Source organism: Pipistrellus hanaki (assembly GCF_964339955.1).
Source record: "Pipistrellus hanaki genome assembly, chromosome: 13".
NCBI lineage: Eukaryota > Metazoa > Chordata > Mammalia > Chiroptera > Vespertilionidae > Pipistrellus > Pipistrellus hanaki.
In genome coordinates this window covers 57532613-57553376 of record NC_140515.1, presented here as the reverse complement: position 1 = coordinate 57553376, position 20764 = coordinate 57532613, and the positions used below count along the sequence as shown (strand labels likewise).

Here is a 20764-nt window from a genome sequence, read left to right as displayed (position 1 = left end):
GCGCCGGGTTCCGGGTAGATCCTCCACCAGAAGAAGGCCGTTAGTGAGAGACTGGAGAAACACACGTCTAGAGTCCGGTTCAAGCCCGGCACCGACACTCACTTGTTAGCTGTGTCGGCGCCGGGGTTATGGAAGCCGTGAACAACCGGAGACACTAGCTATGCAGACCTGTGCGCAGGGACCCTGTACTCACTATGCAATTGTGGGGGGAAATCTAGAATTATTCCAAAATAACAAATTTTATTTTTTAAAATGTAATTAACAGCTCTGGCCAATTATGTTCAGTGGTAAGAGCATCAGCCCAAGGACTGGTTTGTGGGTCCAACCCCTCAACAACCATTGGGTGAGGGTGGAAGTGGGTCCCACCTCTCAAAAACAATAGGGTGAGGTTGGAATTGGGCCCCGACCCTCAACCACCATTGGATGATGTTGTAAGTGGGTTCCGCCCCTCAACAATCATTGGGTGAGGTTGTCCGTGGGTCCCACCCCTCAACAACCATTGGGTGAGTTTGGAAGTTGGTCATGCCCATCAACTACCATTGTGTGAGGTTAGAAGTGGGACTGCCCCCTCAACAACCATTGGGTGAGGTTCAAAATCGGTCACACCTCTTCACAACCATTGGGTGAGGTTGGAAGTTGGTCCCGCCCCTCAACAATCATTGGTTGTGGTTGGATGTGAGTCCCACCTATCAACAACCATTGGGTGAAGGTAGAAGTGGGTCCCACCCTCAAACCCAATTGGTTGAGGTTGGAAGTGGGTCCCGCCCCTCAACAACCATTGGGTGAGGTTCAAAATGGGTCACACCTCTCCACAACCATTGGGTGAGGTTGGAAGTTGGTCCCGCCCCTCAACAATCATTGGTTGTGGTTGGATGTGAGTCCCGCCTATCAACAACCATTGGGTGAGGGTAGAAGTGGGTCCCACCCTCAAACCCAATTGGTTGAGGTTGGAAGTAGGTCCCACCCCTTAATAACCATTGGGTGAAGTTGGAAGTGCATCACGCCCCTGAACTACCATTGGGTGAGATTGGCAGTGAGTCACCCCTCCCCCCAATAACCATTGGTTGATGTTGGAAGTGAGACCCACACCTCAACAACCTTGGGTGAGGTTCAAAGTAAGTCACCCCTCAACAGCCATTGGGTGAGGTTGGTCCGGCTCCTGCTCTCCTGGGCTCCGGGCGGCATTGCTCCCACCTGTTGCTTCCATCCCCCCCATCCTCCTAAGGCCGGCTCTTTCCGCCTCCCTTGTCCCTCGTCAGACACACCTGCAAACCCCAGACAAGCAGACCTCCTCCCGGCCCTTCACTCAGTCACACCTGCGACGTGCCTTTTGCCCAATCAGGGGACGTGCCCACAGGTTCTGGGAATTACAGTGGGTGTCATGGGGGGTGGGGTGTCTTAAACCTAACGCAGGGACCAAACCAGGGACTAACAAGAAAGCCAGAGGGTACTAGAGGATCGAAACCTCAGATGCCACAAGTAAACGTCTAGAAAAATGCAACTTACAAAACCAAGCCGAGAAAAACGGCGGAGGAAGGTGACTCGGTGGTTAGCTGGCCGTAAAGGACGCATACAAGGAGCCGGCTTACTCACTGGGCGACCCGACAGCCAGGGAACGTGATACCAACGGATCATACACCCCCACCACCACCCCAAAGGCAGAAAAGCAAGGACACCACAGGGCTCAAGCTCCGAGCACAGCAACCCGACCCCGGAGCAGCACAAGGACACGCAGCAGCAGATGTGCGGGAGGAAGGGACACAGCTGAACACGGGCCTGCTCCCGGCTGAGGGTGCCCCGGCCTGCTCCCGGCTGAGGGTGCCCTCCGCTGCTCCCTGCATAGGGTGCCCCACCCTGCTCCCGGCTGAGGGTGCCCCCAGCAGCTCCCGGCATAGGGTGCCCCGGCCTGAGCCCTGCTTCGGGGCCCTTCCTATATAACTCAGCCGCAGGGCCGGGACTGCTGGAGCCGACGAAACCCGCCTGCTGTGGGCGCTCACACAGGCTGGGCCAGAATGAAGTCCTGAGCAGCTCACCACCTCCCCACCCAATGGACACACCACCCCCTCCAGCGACACCCGCTCATCCCGCAGCCCAGTGCCCTCCGGACGCTGGGCCTGGCCACTGCGGGGGGAGAAGCCGGCCGCGGGGAAGCACCGTGCGCTCACACTGCCGCTTCTCCTCACTCTCCGACTGCGTCTCCTCTGAACTGCCACTGAGGTGAATTCAAGTGATCTGGGCACAGTGACTGACGGAGGAGGTGGCAACAGCCCTGGCCCGTGCTCCTCAATGGTCAGAGCACCGGCCCGGGTACCAAAGGGCCTCGGGTTTGATTCCCAGTCAACGGCCTGTGCCTGGGTTGCAGGTTCACTCCCACCATCCCATCCCTCCCACCCGGTGGGGCAACCAGTCTCACATCAACCTGTCTCTCTCCTCTCTCCCCCTCCTCCCCTCCCTTCCACTCTCTCTGAAAAGCAATGGAAAAAATATCCTCAGGTGAGGATTTAAGAGAGAGAGAGAAAGGGAGCAAGAGGGGGAGAGGGAGAGGGAGAGGGAGAGGGAGCAAGCAACAATGACCACCAAAGAAAAACGTGTCTAGGATTCACCTTCTCCGAGAATAACCCTCCAAGTGGTTCTCACTCATCCCCGCTCTACGACCGCAACCCCCTCCCGGCAGCACCGTTCCGCCGGCCGCCCAGGCAGGTGGCCTGGTAACCAGCCAGGCAGCCTGCGCACCGCGGACCGGAGACTTCCTCCGGGTCTGCCAGGGACATATTTTCCACCGAGTCACTCAGATGCCAACGCAGAAACATGCAAAACGGTGGAAAACAGTCCCAGGGAAAGTTATCTTCTCTTAAATGTATCCGCGTATCAAGTCGCATTAAAGACCTGGCCGGGCCGCGGGCCCTGGGGCTGAGCGTTGACCTGTGAGCTAAGAGGACACCGTTCGATTCCGGCTCAGGGCACGTGCCCAGGTGGTGGGCTCGATCCCCAGCGGGGGGCATGCAGGAGGCAGCTGATCCAGGACTCACTCTCATCATGGATGTTTCTTTCTCTCTCCCCTCTCCCTTCCTCTCTGAAATCAATAAAAAATAAAAAATAAATAAAAAATAAAAATAAAAATTTTAAGAAAAAGAGTTGTTTTAAGGCAAAAGGAAAAAAAAGCTAACATAGTGAAAATAAAATGGAGAGGGAAAATGTATGGATTGTGGCTGACGTGGGCGTGCGGAACCCACGGTCACGGTCAGTGGTCAGCCGCACACAGCTGCACGTGGCCCACCTCTGCACAGGGAGGACACAGGTAAGCAGGACGCCAACGAGGGCTGGAATGTATGTCCTGGAACTGAGGAAACGGAACCCCACTTTGCACTAGAAACCGTACCCCGGCTCCGGGGGCACAACCTGGTACCATTCCAGCCATCGCCACAGCCATGGACCCTGCCATGGGCCCAGCCACGGCCCCTGAAGAGGTTCTGGGGGAGAGGGGGGCCGAGGGGAAATACAAGTTTTACATAATCCACTGACGGCCATCACTCAGAGCCAAATCCGCGCTCAGGGTCTGAGGGACCGAGGGACAGAGGGATGTGGGGGGAGGGGAGGAGCCACAGCTGGGCTCGGGATGGGGGATGAGGGACCAGAGAGGGAGGAGGTGCTGGCCCCTGAATCACACGTCAGCTTCCGAAGGAAGGAGAGTCTAGAACCGTGTTGCTCCAACGCCCAGATTCCAGACCAGAAGTGGCTTTCCAAACGCCTCTCCTGGTCTCCAAGCCAGCCTCCCGGTCACCAGCCAGCGTCCTCACCAGAACGTGGCCCCGAGTCCTCTGCATGGTCTGCGTCCCCAGGGATGGTGGGAAATCTCCCTCTCTCTCTCTCTCTGCTTCCCATACTCACTGCTGAGGCCTGACAATAAGGCAATGCTCACATCAGCCAAAAAGAAAGGCAAGTTCTGGCTCACACAGACCCGCCCGGACGGACAGCGAGGCCCTCGCGGCCCTGACTGGGACCCGGGCGGTGCTCCCTGGGGCGCCAGTACCTGCCCATAGCGTTTGACTGCGTGCCCCGTTCCGGCCGGCCCCTGCGCCGGAGCGCCTAATTTTAGAAAACCGATTAGCTGGTTCCTTCTAACTGTATGTTATTGTAGCGAAGGTCAAATTTTCCCTGAAACTATGGCAACAAAACCCCAGTATTTTCTGTCGACAAGACTAAGCCAAGGCCAAGGGGGAGGGGGGCCCCACACCGCATGGCTAACGGATGCGGGCCCTTCACCTGCAAGTCCGAGCCTCCGGGGATGTTCAGGGGGAGGGGACCCAGCCTCGGAAATCTGCCAGCAGCCTCCCAGCGAGCTTAGGGATCGAGTCTCATCCCCGATCACGTTTTTAGACGCGTGTAATTTTAGCACAAAACACCCAGATATTTCAGAAGCACTCCGACTGGAACTCACGTGGACCCAGACAATTTCCAGGTGAAAAAAGGAACCCCTACATCTCACCGGGGGAGGAACCGCCCTGCTTACTCCCCCTCCATCACGCCAGCGGCTGGAACGGGGGCGTCTCTGTGCCGGCCTTTGCCCCACAGAGAGGTGCCTTCCTGGTCACGGCCACGGCCACGGCCACAGCCCCCGAGAAGTAGCCATGGGACGCCCTTCTCCTGGGAGCTCAACCACCGGCCTCAGGGCCACGCAGGGAAGGCAGCCTGATGCCGGCGCCGGGTCCCTCCGGATGCTGCGAAGTCTATAAAAACAGAAGACAGCGTGGCACGTGCTGCACGAGACGTCACCGGGCAGGCAGGCAGCGTGTGTCTCTAGCGTGTTGCAGACGTCTGCGCCTGTGTCAACATATCACAGAATGCCACATCGGGGGTAACGGAGTAGGAGACTGATTACGGAACCCGGTAGCTCGGTCCCCTCCCACGGGCAGGCTGGAGCAGGTCTGAACGGGAAGGCTGCTGATGTCAGACAGTCCGGGTTCGAGTCCTGGCCCTGGTGCTTCTGTGTAACCTGGGACCCAACGCTCAACATCTCGTGGCCAGTTTTCCCACCTGTAAGCCTTCTGCACACAGCAGCTGCCTGGCGGGTGGCGATGGGGGTGAAAAAGGAACACAGAGGAAGCGATACAGGTCAAACCGGTTAAAGGAACTCACGTATGTAAGCACCACGCGAGGCGGTCACCATTACCTGCGTTCATGGAAAACAGGCGGGGAATAACCCCACAGGGCGATGGGACAAAAGTAATTGTTTTAAATCTGCAGCTCAAATGCAGAGCCTACAGGACAGTGCAGGGGACACGAGGTGCGCCCCGGCCCCAACTTCCACGAGGATTTGCTCCTGGACCCCAGACGCTTCCAACGTCTTATCTCCCGTCTGTGAAGAAAGGAAGCGCTCTCAGACGCTCAAGCGACTCAACCCATCTTCAGAGCGGCAGGGGCGGTCAGAGAAGCCTGGCGCTCCGCCCCCAGGACACCTGTCCTCCCCCTCCCCTCCCACCAGCCTGGCCCCGGGAGGAAGCCACGGGGGCAATGCTGAGGCTCAACCAGGTGACCTCGCCAATGCACCTGTGGCACTAAAAGCAGCCTGTGCCTCCAGAGCTGAAATCTGCTCTGTTAGCAGACGAGCTGTTACAGGTCAAAGGGCATCGAGTGGGGTCTGGGGCCTCCGCTCTGTGGGTGACTCGGGTGTCCAACAAGGAAGCTGTCTGGATGCTGAGGGGCATCGGCTGCCCCTGCCCCTGCCCAGCATGCCCAGAACCGCAGGCATGCACCTCGAAGCTCTGGGCGGGCGGGCGGGCAGGCGGGCAGAGATCCGAGAGGGGCGAGGGGCGTGTGGGAAACCGCAAAGGAGAGCCTCAGGCACCGTCCCCGGGGCTGTGAGCCTGAGCATCCCTGCCTCCGGGGACCGATGCAAATGACAGAGTGTTCCCTCCCCACAGAGTCTGTCCGTGGGAGACAGATAAGCTGGTAAATCCGAAATGAGGGTTATTTAAAACCTACTAATCTTTTTATTAAATTCGAATTGATTTCTTGAACACGAATTGATTTCCCCCCACCGAGCGGCCCCCACACACCTCCAATCCCCGAGGCCCCTGCTGGGCACATACCCTAAATACGTGGGTTTCCGCCTTATTTCTCTTATTATGGCAGCAGCGCAGCCCCGTGCCCCCGGCTTAAGGCCAAAACACAGCTTAGAACCAACACACACAAAACAAAAACCCTCACCCCCGTTGCATGTGAATACTTAAAACTAAATGAGATATGAATTCATTCCTTGCGTGCTTTGCCTAAAGGGAAAAAAAAAATAAAATGTTGCTTAGCAACAATTAAGACAAAGTGCAGTGAAGGGGGGGCAGGATTGAAAGACAGCCGAGCCAGGGAGCCGGTGAGGCCACCCTAGTCCACGGGACCTTTGCCACCCAGGATCCTGGCTGTGTCCCCATCTGGCCCCGAGCAAGGCCTGGCTGGTCCCACACATCCGTCTTCTCCTGACAGAGAAGGCCGCAGCCCAGACACGGGAGCCCGCTCAGAAGGCCGGGGCGTCCGTGTCATGGTGACCGGCCGTCTCCAGCCCATCACAGTCCCAAGCCGCAAGCGGCGCTGGGAAGTCATTTCATTAGACTCTCACTGATCCGACGGGGACACTGGGGCCTGGAGAGGTGAAAGGCTCTCCTGCCCCCGCCTCCCCCCACCTCCGCCCCCCGGGGCTCAGGCCGTGGGCGGCAGACGCTGGCTGGATGCCGGCTCTCAGGGCAGACGGTGCTCCTCGGCCGTCTCGGTTTTCCCGCATCCGCCTCGGCCTGACTCCACGCCGATGGGGACCAGGGAAGTGAGGCGACACGGGAGTGCCTCTCGCTCGGTTAGAAAGAGGGCGCTTCTTCTTCGAGTCTCCCCACAAAGCTGCCGGAGGCCCAAGGCTGAGCCCCCAAGAGCGCAGAGGGGACCGGGAGGTCTGTGCAGGGATGCTGACCGCGCTGAGGGGGACGCTCACTGCACAGCGGGGACACGCTGCCGCCCCTCGCAGCTGGGTGACGTGGGGGGAGAGAAAACCCACACACTGTGCACAAAGTGAACGCTTACTCCTGTTGGCTCCTGCCGTTCACGATGTGGTCTGCTTCCCCAGGAAACCCGAGGCTCCTGAAAGCCACAGGCCGTGCTTCACACATCGGGCCGCCTCCGCCCCTCCCCATCCCCAAGCCCGGGGCCGGCGGGCCAGAGCAGGGCCTGGAAGCCTCCTGAGCTGCACGTGCATTTTCACATTCGCTTAGGGCAGTGGTCCACAGAGCCAAATACCAACAGGACAACGACTGACATTTCTTTGGAGAGCCACATTTTTTAAACCTAAACTTCTTCTAACGCCACTTCAACATAGACTCGCCCAGGTGGTATTTCATGAAAGAGCCACACTCAAGGGGCCAAAGAGCCGCATGCAGCTCAGGAGCCTCAGTTTGCTGACCATGGGCTTAGGGATTGCTGTGTGGGAAACCCTCCGGATTGGGGAGACTTATCCAGAACACGCTCCGCCTCTCCCCCGTTCACACAGACCCCTGACCGACACCACAGCGCCCCGACCCCCTCGCCAGGCCCCCCCATCGCAGCCTCGGAGTTTCCCTCCAACAGCTGCTCCGTTGAACGAAGTCCTTCCCACAAGCTGACCCCTCTCTGATGACGCGGTGGCATGGGTACGGCAGGCCTGGGACAAGAGTAAGAATTCGGGGCCAAGGTCAGCCTCTTGAGCCAGAGGGAGATGATCCATCTGGAAGAGGGGACCACATGTAAGTAGCAGGAGCCACACCAGAGCCCCTTCCTACAGGAGAGCTACTTCCCGGGAGCCCCAGGCTGTCGCTGCGCCACAGCCCTGAGGTCAGGGTGAACACGGCAGGGGCCAGCCAGCTGGCGAGGTTCAGGGGTTGAGTGTCAACCCAGGAACCAGGAGGTCCCGGTTGGATTCCCAGTCAGGGCACATGCCTGGGTTGCAGGTTAGATGCCCAGTGTGAGGCAGGCAGGAGGCAGCCAATTGGTGATTCTCTCTCATCATTGCTGCTGCTCTCTCTTTCTCTCTCCCTCTCTCTCTCTCCCTCTCTGAAATCCATAAAGACATGCTTTAAAAAGAAACGTAAAGAAAGCAGCAGGGTCCTGGGACCAGGAAGGGGACTGGCTGAGGGCGCCCTCTTCCCTCCGCTGAAGATGTCACTGCGGGGGGAGGGGCCGGGGGAAAGATCCCACAGAGAAAGGAATTCACTAACCACAGAGTTTCTATTCCTGGTTTCCACCAGATGTCTGCCTTCCCTGCTCTTTCGGGTCTTGGGCTCAGCCAACACCAGCCAGGGAGGAGAGAGACCCTGCCTCACCTTCCGCAGGCCGGGGCCCCGAAAGTGCCACCGCAACCCCAGGACCCAGGGACCCGGATCCTTCCGCACCTCCGCGCTCCTCCTCCCCCGGGACCGAGGCGCTCCGAACTGAACTGCGCGGTGACGCAGAAGCCTTGGCGGACGAGAAACAGGCGTGCGGCCAGGCCCTTCTTCTGCACACGCAGAGGGGCAGCGGCACAGCCAGGGAATTGCAAAAAAAAAAAAAGCAATTCCTTAGAAATGTGCTTTTAGCAGAAAAAAGCAACTGCATCTATTAGCTCTCCCCGCTATCCTACCAGCTCTCCCTCGCTGAGCGAGGCTCCTGAGCCGAGAGCTCTGACTCGGAACTTGTACGGTCGGCAATCCTGTCGCCCCTGCAGGGAGGGAGCCACTCTCCCCAGCTTACGGGGAGGAAAGCACCGGAGGGAGTAAGTCACCCATCGAGTCACTGGCCTGTACACACAAACGGTGGGCTTCCGATCTAGGCCCCTGGGGCCAGCTGCACGCCCCGACGCAGGAAAGCATCTAAAGTCACCAAGGAAACATCGTCCAGTTCTTCTCCTGTCGCTAAGCCTGTTAAAGGTAAACTGAGGCACGCCTGCTCCTCGTAGCAGGGAGAGCTCTGTGGCTGACAGGCAGGAGCGGCGGCTCCAGGCTCTCTCCTCCTCATCAGGGAGGAAGGCTGGAGGCCGCGGAGGGGCCTGCCCCCGGCCTGTCGCCCGCTCCCTGTTCCAACCAGCTCCCAGGGGAAGACGTGCCGACGGCCTCGAGGCCATGGACGCAGCCAGCACCCACCTCTCTGCCCCGGAACTGCTTTCCGTGTTACCCGAATGCCTCCAGCTTTCATTTAGAAACACCAGCGTCTAAGCCACCTACAAGAACCTCCAACGCAGGCGCTGTAACGTGCGAACGGCCAGGTGTGGGTCCGTCAGGCACTGACCCGGGCCCTCGCCTCCCCCGGCTGCCGGAGCCACTCGGGAGCCTCAAAAGGCTCCCTGATCAAACCTCACTGCCAGAGCCGAGCCCCCGACCACCACGAAGACAGCCGCTGCTTTCCGCCAGCTCCGGCACCAGCTCCGGCACCAGCTCCATGGCAAGCCTCATGGGACTCACGGAGCCGCCTCCCGAGGACACCAGGTGCAGGAGGCCTGGCGGAGAGTGCCCGCCTGTTCCTCCAGAACGCCTCGTCCAGGTTGGGGGTCGAAGGGCACCAGAGGGCCCCTCTCCCCACAGCAGCAAGGTCTGCCCAAGTCACATGCTTCCTGTGGCCAATACAGGAGCAACCGCCTGGGGGACGGCCGCACGCTGCTGAGGCCTCAACCGGAGGTGCCTCCCCACTGCACGCAGGACAGGGGAGACCTCATAAACGCCACCCCATCCTGGCGCGACCTTCCTCACGCCCGCTCAGGAGGTCAAAAGCTCTGAATGGAAATCAGGCTTTTAAAGATATACGTAAGTAAATAAGCCCACAATTGCTTAAAAAAAATACACACATGCACACGGCAGCGCGCTTTGTACGTTTTCCGGGAGGACGCCGCCCTCCGGGGAGCGGGCCGCTTACCTCTGAACTTCTTGGGCGGGTTGTTTAGGTCTCCAGTTTCCGGCTGCACAACACAGCGGTCGTCGACCAGCCTGCAAAAAAGAAAAGAAGAGGTAAATGCTGCATCAAGGCTCGTCTACGAAAACAGAACCCTGAGCACTCTGCAAAAGTCAACAGCCACGCCCACCAGTGTGGCTCAGGGGTTACGTGTCCTCCTGTGAACCAGGAGGTCAGGGTTCAACTCCTGGTCAGGGCACATGCCCGGATTGTGGGCTCCATCCCCAGTAGGGGGCATGCAGGAGGCAGCCGGTCCACGATTCTCCACGATTCTCTCTCGTCCTGGATATTTGTATCCCAAAACAGATGCCACATTCCCGGGGGGGTAGAGGGTCCCCTGCAGGTACAGAAACCTGCCCCAGCAGCCCCTGCTCCTGCCTCTGCCAGGGCGGCCATGCCCGTTTTCCGTGGCTCCTTCCTCCTGACCACATCCAGGATGTGTGCTGCCCCCTGCACTGCCCCTGCTCCCTGCCTGTGACCATGAGCCTTAGACACTACCCCACGTCTTCAGCACGCCCCCTGCTACAGGAGGGAGGGGAATGGTGACCGAGTTGAGCGTCCCGGGATCTGGTGCTCGTGGAGAAGCCGAGGAGCGCGTGGCACCCTCCCGCAGCGCAGCCACAGCTCTAGCCGCCGCCCCCTGCCCGGGCAGAGGCGGCCACAGGAGAAGTTGGTGCTCTTACCCCAGCGTGCTGATGAAGCCATTGGTCGATCCCTCCGCGTACAGAGAACAGATGTCCCCGATGTGCAGGAAACTTGACATCTTGTCCGACATGTCTTCTTAAAAACCCTAGACAGAGCAAAACAGGCAACGTGATTAAAGAAAGAAGAAAATTAACTCCAACCGCTCCGTTCTCCACAGCGTGGCCGCAGGCAACGTGAGCCACGCGAGGCCGCAGGCGGCCATATTTCCCCGGTATCACTGACGTTCGGCCTGGCTCTCCCACGGCCACGCCCGGCCCAGTCTGGCCCCGAGGACCCTTGGTGTCAAAGCGCCACTGAGGCCGCAGGGGCCTCGGCCAGAAACCCCATGGGCCTCGGAGCCGGCGGGAGGAAACACCGGGCATAGAACGTGGGCCTGGCGGGGCCGGGGCCTCGGTACCCGAGCAGCAAGGTGAGCCAGCAGGGTGACACCGGGTGACAGACCCCACGAGGCTCGGGCGGCCTTCGCAGAACCCCAGCCTCCCAGGGGGATGTCCTGTCTTTCCTTCCCATCCTCCACCGGAAGAGCCGGCCGCTCCCGCACCCCTCCCGGCAGGTGAGAGGAATAGGCTCGGGTGTGGGAGCCGGGGTCAGGCGTGCACCCGGTGAATTCAGGCAGTCCTAGAAATGGCTCATAAGTTCCAGGAAATCTCTGCAGCCCAGAAATCACCCCCCCCACACACACACACACACACGCACACACACACACACACACACACACGCACGCACGCACACACACACACACACACACACACACGCACGCACACCAACAAAAACACGGGCCTGACTCATGGGAACAGCCATAAAGACCGAGGAGTGGGAGCCAGCTGGTTATAAAAAGCTGAGCTGGCATTGAAAAACGAGTCATTTCTGTGGGAAGATGGGGCGCTGCTGTGCCTGCAGGTGACCCCCCGTGTCCCCGCAGGCACCTGCCTTTAGACGCACAGGGAACCAGACCTCCCCAGGCCTTTCCTGGAAACCCAGACCCCGGAGCCCCACCCCACGCCTGCCCCCCAATTCCCCCACTCAGCAGAGCCGAGGACTGGGACGGCGATGGCGGGGGCCCTCTCCTGGAACTGCCTTCCAGGGGCCACGCTGCCTTCCCAGGAGAATTTCGAGGCCCCCTTCCTGCGGAGCACCCTTCTCCCCGGCAGGAGCCAGAGGCCCCTTGAAGAAGCCGATCCACACGTGTGCGAAGCACAAGGAACAAGCACCGCCCTCAGGGTCTGGAAGGGGTGTGAGCCCATGAGGGGCTGATGCTTACTGCTCCTCGGCCCCCACATCCACGGGCCCCACAGCTCGGCCAGCCCCACCCCCTTCCCGCGCCCCCGGGGCCTGCGGAGGGAGCCGCTTGGAAGGGCCGAGGGCTCAGTGCGGAGACCCCTCCACGCCGGGGCCAAGACAGCTCCCGGAACAAGCAGTCCGTTCGCTCCGTGCTTAGCAGCTCGAGAGAAGTTTTGGATTTTTTTTTTTCTTTTGCTAAAAGCTTCGGCTGCGGCAGCAACCTCACTTATAATTTTCCCATCCATTTCTCCCGCACACACTTAACTAATTGCATTATATTCATTTTTCTAAAAAAGAAAAAAAAAATCTCTACTTTCGCCCACACACAATTCGGGATTTAAAAGTTAGCAGCTCCTGGAAGAGGACTAAATTAGAAGCCTTTATTACCGAGAAGTCACCTAAGGTGCCGCCGTCCTCCGCGGCGGACGCCAGGCAGGAACACAGGGCTCGCCGGACGCCCAGCCCGCGGGCAGACAGAGGCGCAGGCACGAGGTTTTCACGGACACTCGGGAGCCGGCTCGGCTCCGTTACAATGAGGCCGCCTGGCCCGGGCGCTGCAGTCTGACTGCCGGCGATGGGGGCACAACCACTGCCCTCACATTAGGCCCTGCCAAGCACTGCTGTCAGGAGCCAAGGACACAGCCACGCTGCCCCCCTCTCCCCCCAGCGCGCGCGCGCGCACACACACACACACACACACACACACCGCTGTGCACCATTCGGGCACTGCTTACCAATCTCCCATACATTTCTGCATGCAATTGCCTCACCTTTGACCATTTTTATTTTATTTTATATATTTTTACTGATTTCAGAGAGGAAGGGAGAGAGTTCTCTGGGGTCCTGGAGAATTGGTAAGCAGGTGAAAGGCTCCTGAGACCCAAAGGTTTGAAAACGCTGCTACCCACGTTCCATAGGTTTGCTCTGGCGCTGGCTGCGTGCGTAGGTCTCACGCTGCCTAAATGTGAGAGCCTGGCTAGAAGAGGATTGAAATGCAAAATGTACAGCTGACCGGCCAGGGCTTTCGAGGCGGCCCCTCAATGTGAACCCCAAATCCTCCTTCTCAGTCAACGCATTTAGTGAGCACCTACTAGGTGCGGGCCCTCCTCCGCCCAAGGTCCCTGTTCTCAGGGCACCTGCATTCTGGTGACAGCGCACAGACGGCCAACAGGCCTAGCAGGCGAGAGCATCAGATAGCGAGAAATCTGACCACGGGGATGAAAAGTGGGTGACGTGATTAGCGACACCTTCACCGAGGCTGGCCAGAGAGAGCAAGCTGAGACATTGGAGCTGAGGCCTGAAAGTCGAGCTGGAGGCAGTCATGCAGAAAAAGGGGCGGAAGAGCCGTCCGGGCGGGCGGGCGGGCACCGCTGGTACAGAGGCCCCGGGCAGGAAGGGGCCGGGAGTCCGGGAAACTCTGCCGGCCTGGGCCGGGGCAGGGCGGGAGAAGAGAAGAGGTCAGAGACGAGAGAAGCCGGGATGAAAGTCTGCCTTTCTCCCCCGTGTGATGGGAAGTTCATGACCTTGACCAAGACGCTTCTCCTCCCTCTGGGCCTCAGTTTCCTCACCTGCAGAATGGGCATCAGGAGTACCTCATGAAACTGTGTTGGAGATCCAATGAGAAAAAGAGACCAAGGGGCTGACTTAGCACACGGGAAGCAGGACTGTTTGCTGTCACTCTATTCTGCTGTTTTTTATTTTAATCCTCACGCAGCGGTCGGCAAACTGCGGCTCACGAGCCACATGCGGCTCTTTGGCCCCTTGAGTGTGGCTCTTCCACAAAATACCACGGCCTGGGCGAGTCTATTTTGAAGAAGTGGTGCTAGAAGAAGTTTAAATTTAAAAAATGTGGCTCTCAAAAGAAATTTCAATCATACTGTTGATATTGGGCTCCGTTGACTAATGAGTTTGCCGACCACTGTCCTAACGTACTTTTTAGAGCGAGTGGGAGGGAGGGAGGAGGGGGGAGAAAGGAACATTGATGTGAGAGAGACACATCGATTGGTTGCCTCCCACACACACCCCGACCACAGCCGGGATGGAACCTGCAACACAGGTACGTGCCCTTGACCAGGAATTGAACCCTGGACCCTTCCCTCTGCAGGCCAGCGCTCTAACCACTGACCCACGCCGGCCAGGGCTAATCGGCTGTACTTTCTGCTCTCATAAACTACTGCTACTGGACGTCCCACTGTCCAGTGAGATCAGCCCTAACTAGCAGGTCCGCGGTCAGTGAACGTGGCCAAGGTCAGCGCCCGCTCTGGCAGAACGCTCTCTCCACTGTTCCCAGTAAAAACCCCAGGCACCACCGGCCGAGGAGGGATGACCTCACCTCACCCAGCCCTCTCGGCGGCGGCGACCCTCAGTCACCACCTTTGCCCTCTGACCCCAGAGCACCTGGAAGGTCATTCTGCCGAACCCAGGAGCCTGCCTGCTCCTTCTCGGCATTTCCGCCTCCCCTCCACCTCCCGGCACACAGAGGGCCCGGGCCAAAGGCTTTCCGTGCTGCTTGCATCAATGCCGTCCGGCCGGCGGGGCTCAGTGATGGAGCATCGACCTATGAACCAGGAGATCATGGCTCGATTCCCGGTCAGGACACATGCCAGGTGGCGGGTTCCATCCCCAGGAGGGGGCATGCAGGAGGCAGCCAATCAATGATTCTTTCTCATCATTGATGTTTCTCTCTCTCTCCCCATCTCCCTTCCTCTCTGAATCAATAAAAATATATCTTTTAAAAATGGTTTTTAGAAGAATCACATCAAAAGCCTTCCTTTAAAGAGAGCAAGGCTGGGCCTGGAGACTTAAAAGCGCCCGGAGAGCCGAGAGCCGGAGGGAGCCGTCCCCAGCAGCCCGCAGGACCTCGGGGCCAGCGCCGTCACCAGTACCAGAGGCACCGCTTTGCTTTGAGGTCAGCAGCCCCCCGCGGGCGGCGCCTGGCAGACCACAGGCCTTTCGGAGAGAAAATGGGAGTGTGCCCAGAAAAAGGGAGAGCTGCTGGCCCCCTCAGGCTCCCGGCCAGGCCGAGGCCACGCCCTCCGCAGCACGGCCGCCAGGCCCGGGTACATATATGGTCATGTGGCTGCAGACGCAGACAGAGAGCCCCCAGCCTCCTGCACTGACCCTTCCAGCCCAGGGAGCGGCCCCCGTGCCGGGGCTCGGCTCTGCACCGGGCACGCACATGGTTAACTCCGGGACTGCCTCTGAGCAGAGACTCAAAGATTCCGTCTTTATTTGCGAGGAGGAGGAGCCGCAGGGTTCTGAGCGGGACACCGGCTGGCCTCCACCTTAACGAGGAGCCTCCTTGTCCTTCAGCGGCCAATCGGACCGTCCCCAGACACACAGCGAGCCCGTCCAGAGATAATTCATTCTCCTGCGGCAGCACTTCCCTCGGAGCCTAGAAAGTCACATTCTGCTTTCGTTTTCGGCCAGTCGGTCCCTAAGGACACGGCCAGGAGGCTTTGGGGCTGCTGCTCGTCAGAGACCCAAGAGCTAAACCCACGAAAAGATACCCCCGCTGGCCTCGGCACAGACACGGCCGCTAAGTCACCCGTCTCTGAAGCAGGCACCGCGCCCGCAGTTCCTTCTCAGAGTTCCTTCCCCCGCTCTCCGTTCCCCCTGCTCCTCAAGCTCGTCAGAAAGTCAGAAACCTGACGCTGGCGGGCAGGGATCACTGAGCCCACACCCCTCCTTTTATAGGTAGAAAAGCAAACAAGACAAAAACAAACTCCGGGTGGTTCCTTGGAGGCCACACAGCCAATTAGTGGCCAGAGTTCGGCCACAGGCATTCCAGAAAGCACGGCGGAGGCCTGGGGCCGGGAGGCAGGCAGGGTGATGATTAAAAAGTGCAGGTCGGGCAGCCTGAGGGTGCCCCTCTGCCCGCAGCCCGAACCACAGAAACCAAACACACACTCTGGGAAACCAGCACAGCCAGTCAGGTCACCGTCCCTGGGCGAGCAGAGCCTCCGGTGTGGGAGACACTGCAGAGGCCTTCCCCAGCTCAGGGCCCTGACATCTGGGGTGCATCAGGCTTTGCTGTGGGGACACGTCCTGTGTTGCCGGAGGTTCAGCGGCATCCCTGGCCTCTACCCCCGAGAGGCCCGGAGCACCCTCTCCCCTCAGTTGTGACAACAGGAAGGTCTCCAAGTACGGCCAAGGGTCCCCCTGGCGCTGAGAACCACTGTTCTGGGACATAGGTTTGCTGTTTTCATCTCCAAGACTCTGCAGCTCACTGGCCCCAGCCCACATTCCCCACCTTCTCCCCAGAGGAGCGTACAGACGCACAGGTGTCCCACCTCTGCCTGCACCCAAGGGGCCGACCCCCCCGCTCAGGGGCCCCCACCCTGCGGTCAGGCCCCGCCTCACATGTACAGCCTGAGAGCAACCTTGGTTCATTACCTAACTCTCCCCTCCCTGCTCCCTGCCCCCCGTTAACCCCCAGCAGGCTCCCAGCCCCATGCCCGCCGGGGAGCAACAGCTCCAAAGCCACTGGTGCACACATTTCTACACGGCTTCCCAGCTCTCCACGCCCCCAGCTCTCCACGGCCCCCCGGCCCTCCATGAGCCCACCTAGCCCTCCACGCCCCCTCCCCCCAGCTCTCCACGCGCCCCCCCCCCCAGCTCTCCACGGTCCCCCGGCCCTCCATGAGCCCACCTAGCCCTCCACGCCCCCTCCCCCCAGCCCTCCACGCCTCCCCCCAGCTCTCCACGCGCCCCCCCCAGCTCTCCACGCCCCCCCCCCCAGCTCTCCACGCCCCCAGCTCTCCACGGTCCCCCGGCCCTCCATGAGCCCACCTAGCCCTCCACGCCCCCCCCCCAGCTCTCCACGGTCCCCCGGCCCTCCATGAGCCCACCTAGCCCTCCACGCCCCCCCCCCAGCTCTCCACGGTCCCCCGGCCCTCCATGAGCCCACCTAGCCCTCCACGCCCCCCCCCCCCCCCGCCTCTCCACAGGCCCCCCGGGCTCTCCAGGGCAGAAGGGGTTTTTCAGAGCAATACTCCAGCCCAGTAAATATTTAATCATTAGGGGAATGACGCAAAAGAGTAGAGTCTTCGGAGAAGCAGCTTACAGCCTTCACAGGCTAACGGAACACGTGGGTCAATGACTTCAGTGGACAAATACTTGGTGAGCACTTCCGATGTGGAGGCACGCTTGTGGTTAAAAGTGAGAAGGCCCACCAGGAAAATAGGTCTAACGTGCTACATAGTTTCCAACAACGAGAGATGTTCAAGCACCAGGAAAGGTGCCCGGAGAGGCAGCCCTGGCTGGGGCTCGCAGGACTGGAGAGGGGTGGGGGAGACACACACGGTGCGCGCCCACCAAGGGCAGAAAGGAACGTCCCGTGGTCTCGGTGTTGTACCCGCTTTTTCTGCTCAGACACATGTGCACGGGTGCTTCTGAGCTGTTTTTGCAAAACAAATCGCTTCCCAGACAGAGCGCCTCCTGAAATGCAAGCAGACGCCGAGGAGTGTGGAGATGCATGTCCCCCACTTCCCAATGAGGAGCGCCGTGGCCGCAGGTTCTGCTGACTCGACGGGTCATTAGACTTACTCGGACATCACTTCTGCCAAGAGTCCAGCAGCAGGTTTATCTCTGCGCCTGCACAGCCTCCCCCTCTCCCTCCCGCCCCCCCCCCCCCCCGGAGTTTTCACGGGGAGCTCTTGGCCTCCGTCTACCTCTGTCTGAACGGCCAATGAAAGGTCCCCAATGGGAGCAAGTCACAGAGTCCTGCCAGAAACCCCCCCAACCCCCATACACACACCCCGCCCCCAGGCGGGTGACTGAATCTGAGAGCGATGCCAGGGGAAGTACAAAGGTCAGTTTTCACAGGTGAGAGCCCGCCACCAAAACACAACGTCACCATAGAAACAGGAGAGCCGTGAGCAGGCCCAGGGCAGGCCTCTTCCCGCAGGTGTGCGAGTCCCCGGGGACCTTCCTGAACACGCAGGTTCTGACGCAGCGGAAGCCAGGATGCTGGTCTGGTGACCACAGGGTCACAGAGATGTGGGATACTGTTTCTTACACTTGGGACTGCAACCCCGTCAGAAACTTACAGCCCAGTGTTCTGTGTGCTCATGCGTGTATGTGTGTGTGTGTGTGTGTGTGTGTGTGTGTGCGTGCGCGCGCCAGACACAGAGAGAATGAATGAGGATGTCTGTTGCAATGGACACAGTTCTTTTAAAGTAGCTGAGCAATATCCTTGGATATTTTCTACTCTAGTCTACTCCATTTAAAAAAATATTCCAGCCTGGCCGGTGTGGCTCAGTGGCTGAGCATCTGCCCGTGAACCAGGAGGTCAGGGTTGGATTCCCGGTCAGGGCATGTGCCCGGGTGGCAGGCTCGATCCCCAGCAGGGAGCGTGCAGGAGGCAGCCGATCCATGATTCTCTCTCCTCATTGATTTTTTCTCTCTCTCTCTCTCCCCTTCTCCCTTCCTCTCTGAAATCAATAAAAATATATTAAAAAATAAACCAATCAATAATCCACTGGCCAAGGGCCATGTAACCGATGTCACAGCCTCCTCCAGGGTGCCACACAGCGTGAAAACCCCGGATGGAGAACAAGAGCGACTTCCTGCCGGCCCAGGACACGCCTCGCCTTAGCTAAGACAGAGACCAAGCAAAGAGTCAGAGCACGCTGCTTGGGATTCCTTTATAAAGGCAGGGATGTGTGACTGCCTTTGGGAAAAGCTTTCATTTAAAATGTACAGGTTTTGCCGGCCAGTGTGGCTCAGTGCTGGAGCATGACGCCATCTATGTCCCAGGAGGTCACAGTTCGATTCCCAGTCTGGGCACATGCCCAGCTCCATCCCCATAGGGGGTGAGCAGAAGGCAGCAGATCCATGATTCTCTCATCATTGATATTCCTCTCTCTCTCTCTCTTTCTCTCTCTCTCCCTCCCTCCCTCCCTCCCTCCCTCCCTTCCTCTCTGAAATCAATAAAAATGTTTGTCTTTTTTAAAGTAATCACTTATAATGTATCAACCTTACTTGAATCCTAATTCACACTGGGAAATACGTATTATATAATACTAGAGGCCCAAGGCACACATGGGTGAGGGGGGTCCATCAGCCCAGTTTGCACCCTCTCCAATCTGGGACCCCTTGGGGGATGTCTAATTGCTGGGTTAGGCCTGATCCCGATTGTCCCTAACCACTCTGCCTGCCGGCCTGGTCGCCCCTAACCGTTCTCTCTTCTGACCTGGTTGCCCCTAACCTCCTCTGCCTCAGCCCCCGCCACCATGGCTTTGTCCAAGATGTCCAGAATATGTCTGGTCTAATTAGCATATTATCATTTTATTAATATAGATATGTATTTTTAAATATATAGGTCAAGGAAGTGAAAAGACAGATTCAACTTCTTTCCAGCTGAAGTTCTGCGAGTTCTTGAGGCGGGTGATTATGATTTAGAAAAGAATCCCAACAGGACAGAGACCTCCTGGTACACACATGAACGAGTACGCCGGGGATGTGCTTCCCAGTCACCCAAGATGAGAGCTGAGGACGCGGATGAAACAGGATCGGTCATCAAGGAGCCGTGGAGGGCAGAAATGCGTAATGAGGGCTTCGCCATATACACCAGGATCTCGATGTTACAGACGTTCCAAATGTTCTATAGCAAAGTTGTTTTTTTTTAAACATTTTAAAAACGTTTTTATACTTTAGAGACAGAGAGGAAGAGAGAGGGAGAGGGAGAGAAACATCAATGAGCAAGAACCACAGATAGGTTGCCTCATGCAAGTGCCCTGCTGGGGGCTCAAGCCTGACACCCGAGCTGTGCCGACTGGGAATGGAACCTGTGCCCTCTTGGTGCACGGGACGATGCTCACCCAACGGAGCCACACCGGCCGGGGCGTAAAGGTTTTCTTTCTTTCTTTTAAAAAAAATATATTTTATTGATTTTTTACAGAGAGGAAGGGAGAGGAATAGAGAGCTAGAAACATCAATGAGAGAGAAACATCGATCAGCTGCCTCATGCACAACCCCTACTGCGGCTGTGCCCGCAACCAAGGCACACGCCCTTGATCGGAATCGAACCTGGGACCCTTCAGTCCACAGGCCGGTGCTCTATCCGCTGAGCCAAACCTGCCGGGGCTAAAGTTTTTCTTTTAACCGCAGGCCCTACCTACCTTCCGGCATTAGGTTACTTCGGAGAACAAGTGAGAAGTTCTGTATTTAGAGGAACGACTGCTGGGCTTTAACTCTGTCACAAGATGGCGAACACCTGATAGGGCTTTATCCTCCATTTCGCCTCCTTAAAACAACAGCAGACACGGGATGAGGAAGCCGGGGCCTGTGACGGGAGGGCACCGAATGGCACGCCTGTCGGCCCTGTGATGCCGTCCACGCGTGCCATCACTCACCGGAAGCCCCCTCGCTCACCGGAAGCCCCCTCACTCACCGGAAGCCCTCTTACTCACTGGAAGCCCCCTCGGTCACCGGAAGCCCCCTTACTCACCGGAAGCCCCATCACTCACCGGAAGCCCCCTCACTCACCGGAAGCCCCCTCACTCACCGGAAGCCCCCTCGCTCACCGGAAGCCCCCTCGCTCACCGGAAGCCCCCTCGCTCACCGGAAGCCCCCTCGCTCACCGGAAGCCCCCTCGCTCACCGGAAGCCCCCTCACTCACCGGAAGCCCCAGCAAAGACAGAGCCACCTCTGGAGAAGGGAAGGCGCGGGCGTCCGCCTCTCAACAGGAGGGACGTTCGCGATTCGGAGCAAAAGGGCAGGCACCCCTTTTCATGACATAGAAACCTACACACACGCGTGCACGTCCCCGTGGGGAGAGTCGGGGCCTCATCGCGGGCAGTGGGGTTGGGGGGACCGGTGTGGCGGCTTAGCTTTGCCTCCTAAG

General features: G+C 58.8%; 1 protein-coding gene across 7 annotated transcripts in view; it reads right to left on the bottom strand.

Moving 5' to 3' along the window:
* The window catches only part of ITPR1 (inositol 1,4,5-trisphosphate receptor type 1), a 135574-nt gene that overhangs the window by 109653 nt on the left and 5157 nt on the right, over positions 1 to 20764 (bottom strand). For all 7 annotated transcript variants that reach the window (XM_084902238.1, XM_084902239.1, XM_084902241.1 and 4 more), the window contains exons 2-3: positions 10614 to 10720; positions 9895 to 9965 (exon numbers count right to left, since the gene is read on the bottom strand). In XM_084902238.1, coding sequence (XP_084758364.1) covers positions 9895 to 9965; positions 10614 to 10705 — 163 coding nt within the window. In that variant the 5' untranslated portion in view covers positions 10706 to 10720. The remainder of the gene's footprint in view (positions 1 to 9894; positions 9966 to 10613; positions 10721 to 20764) is intronic.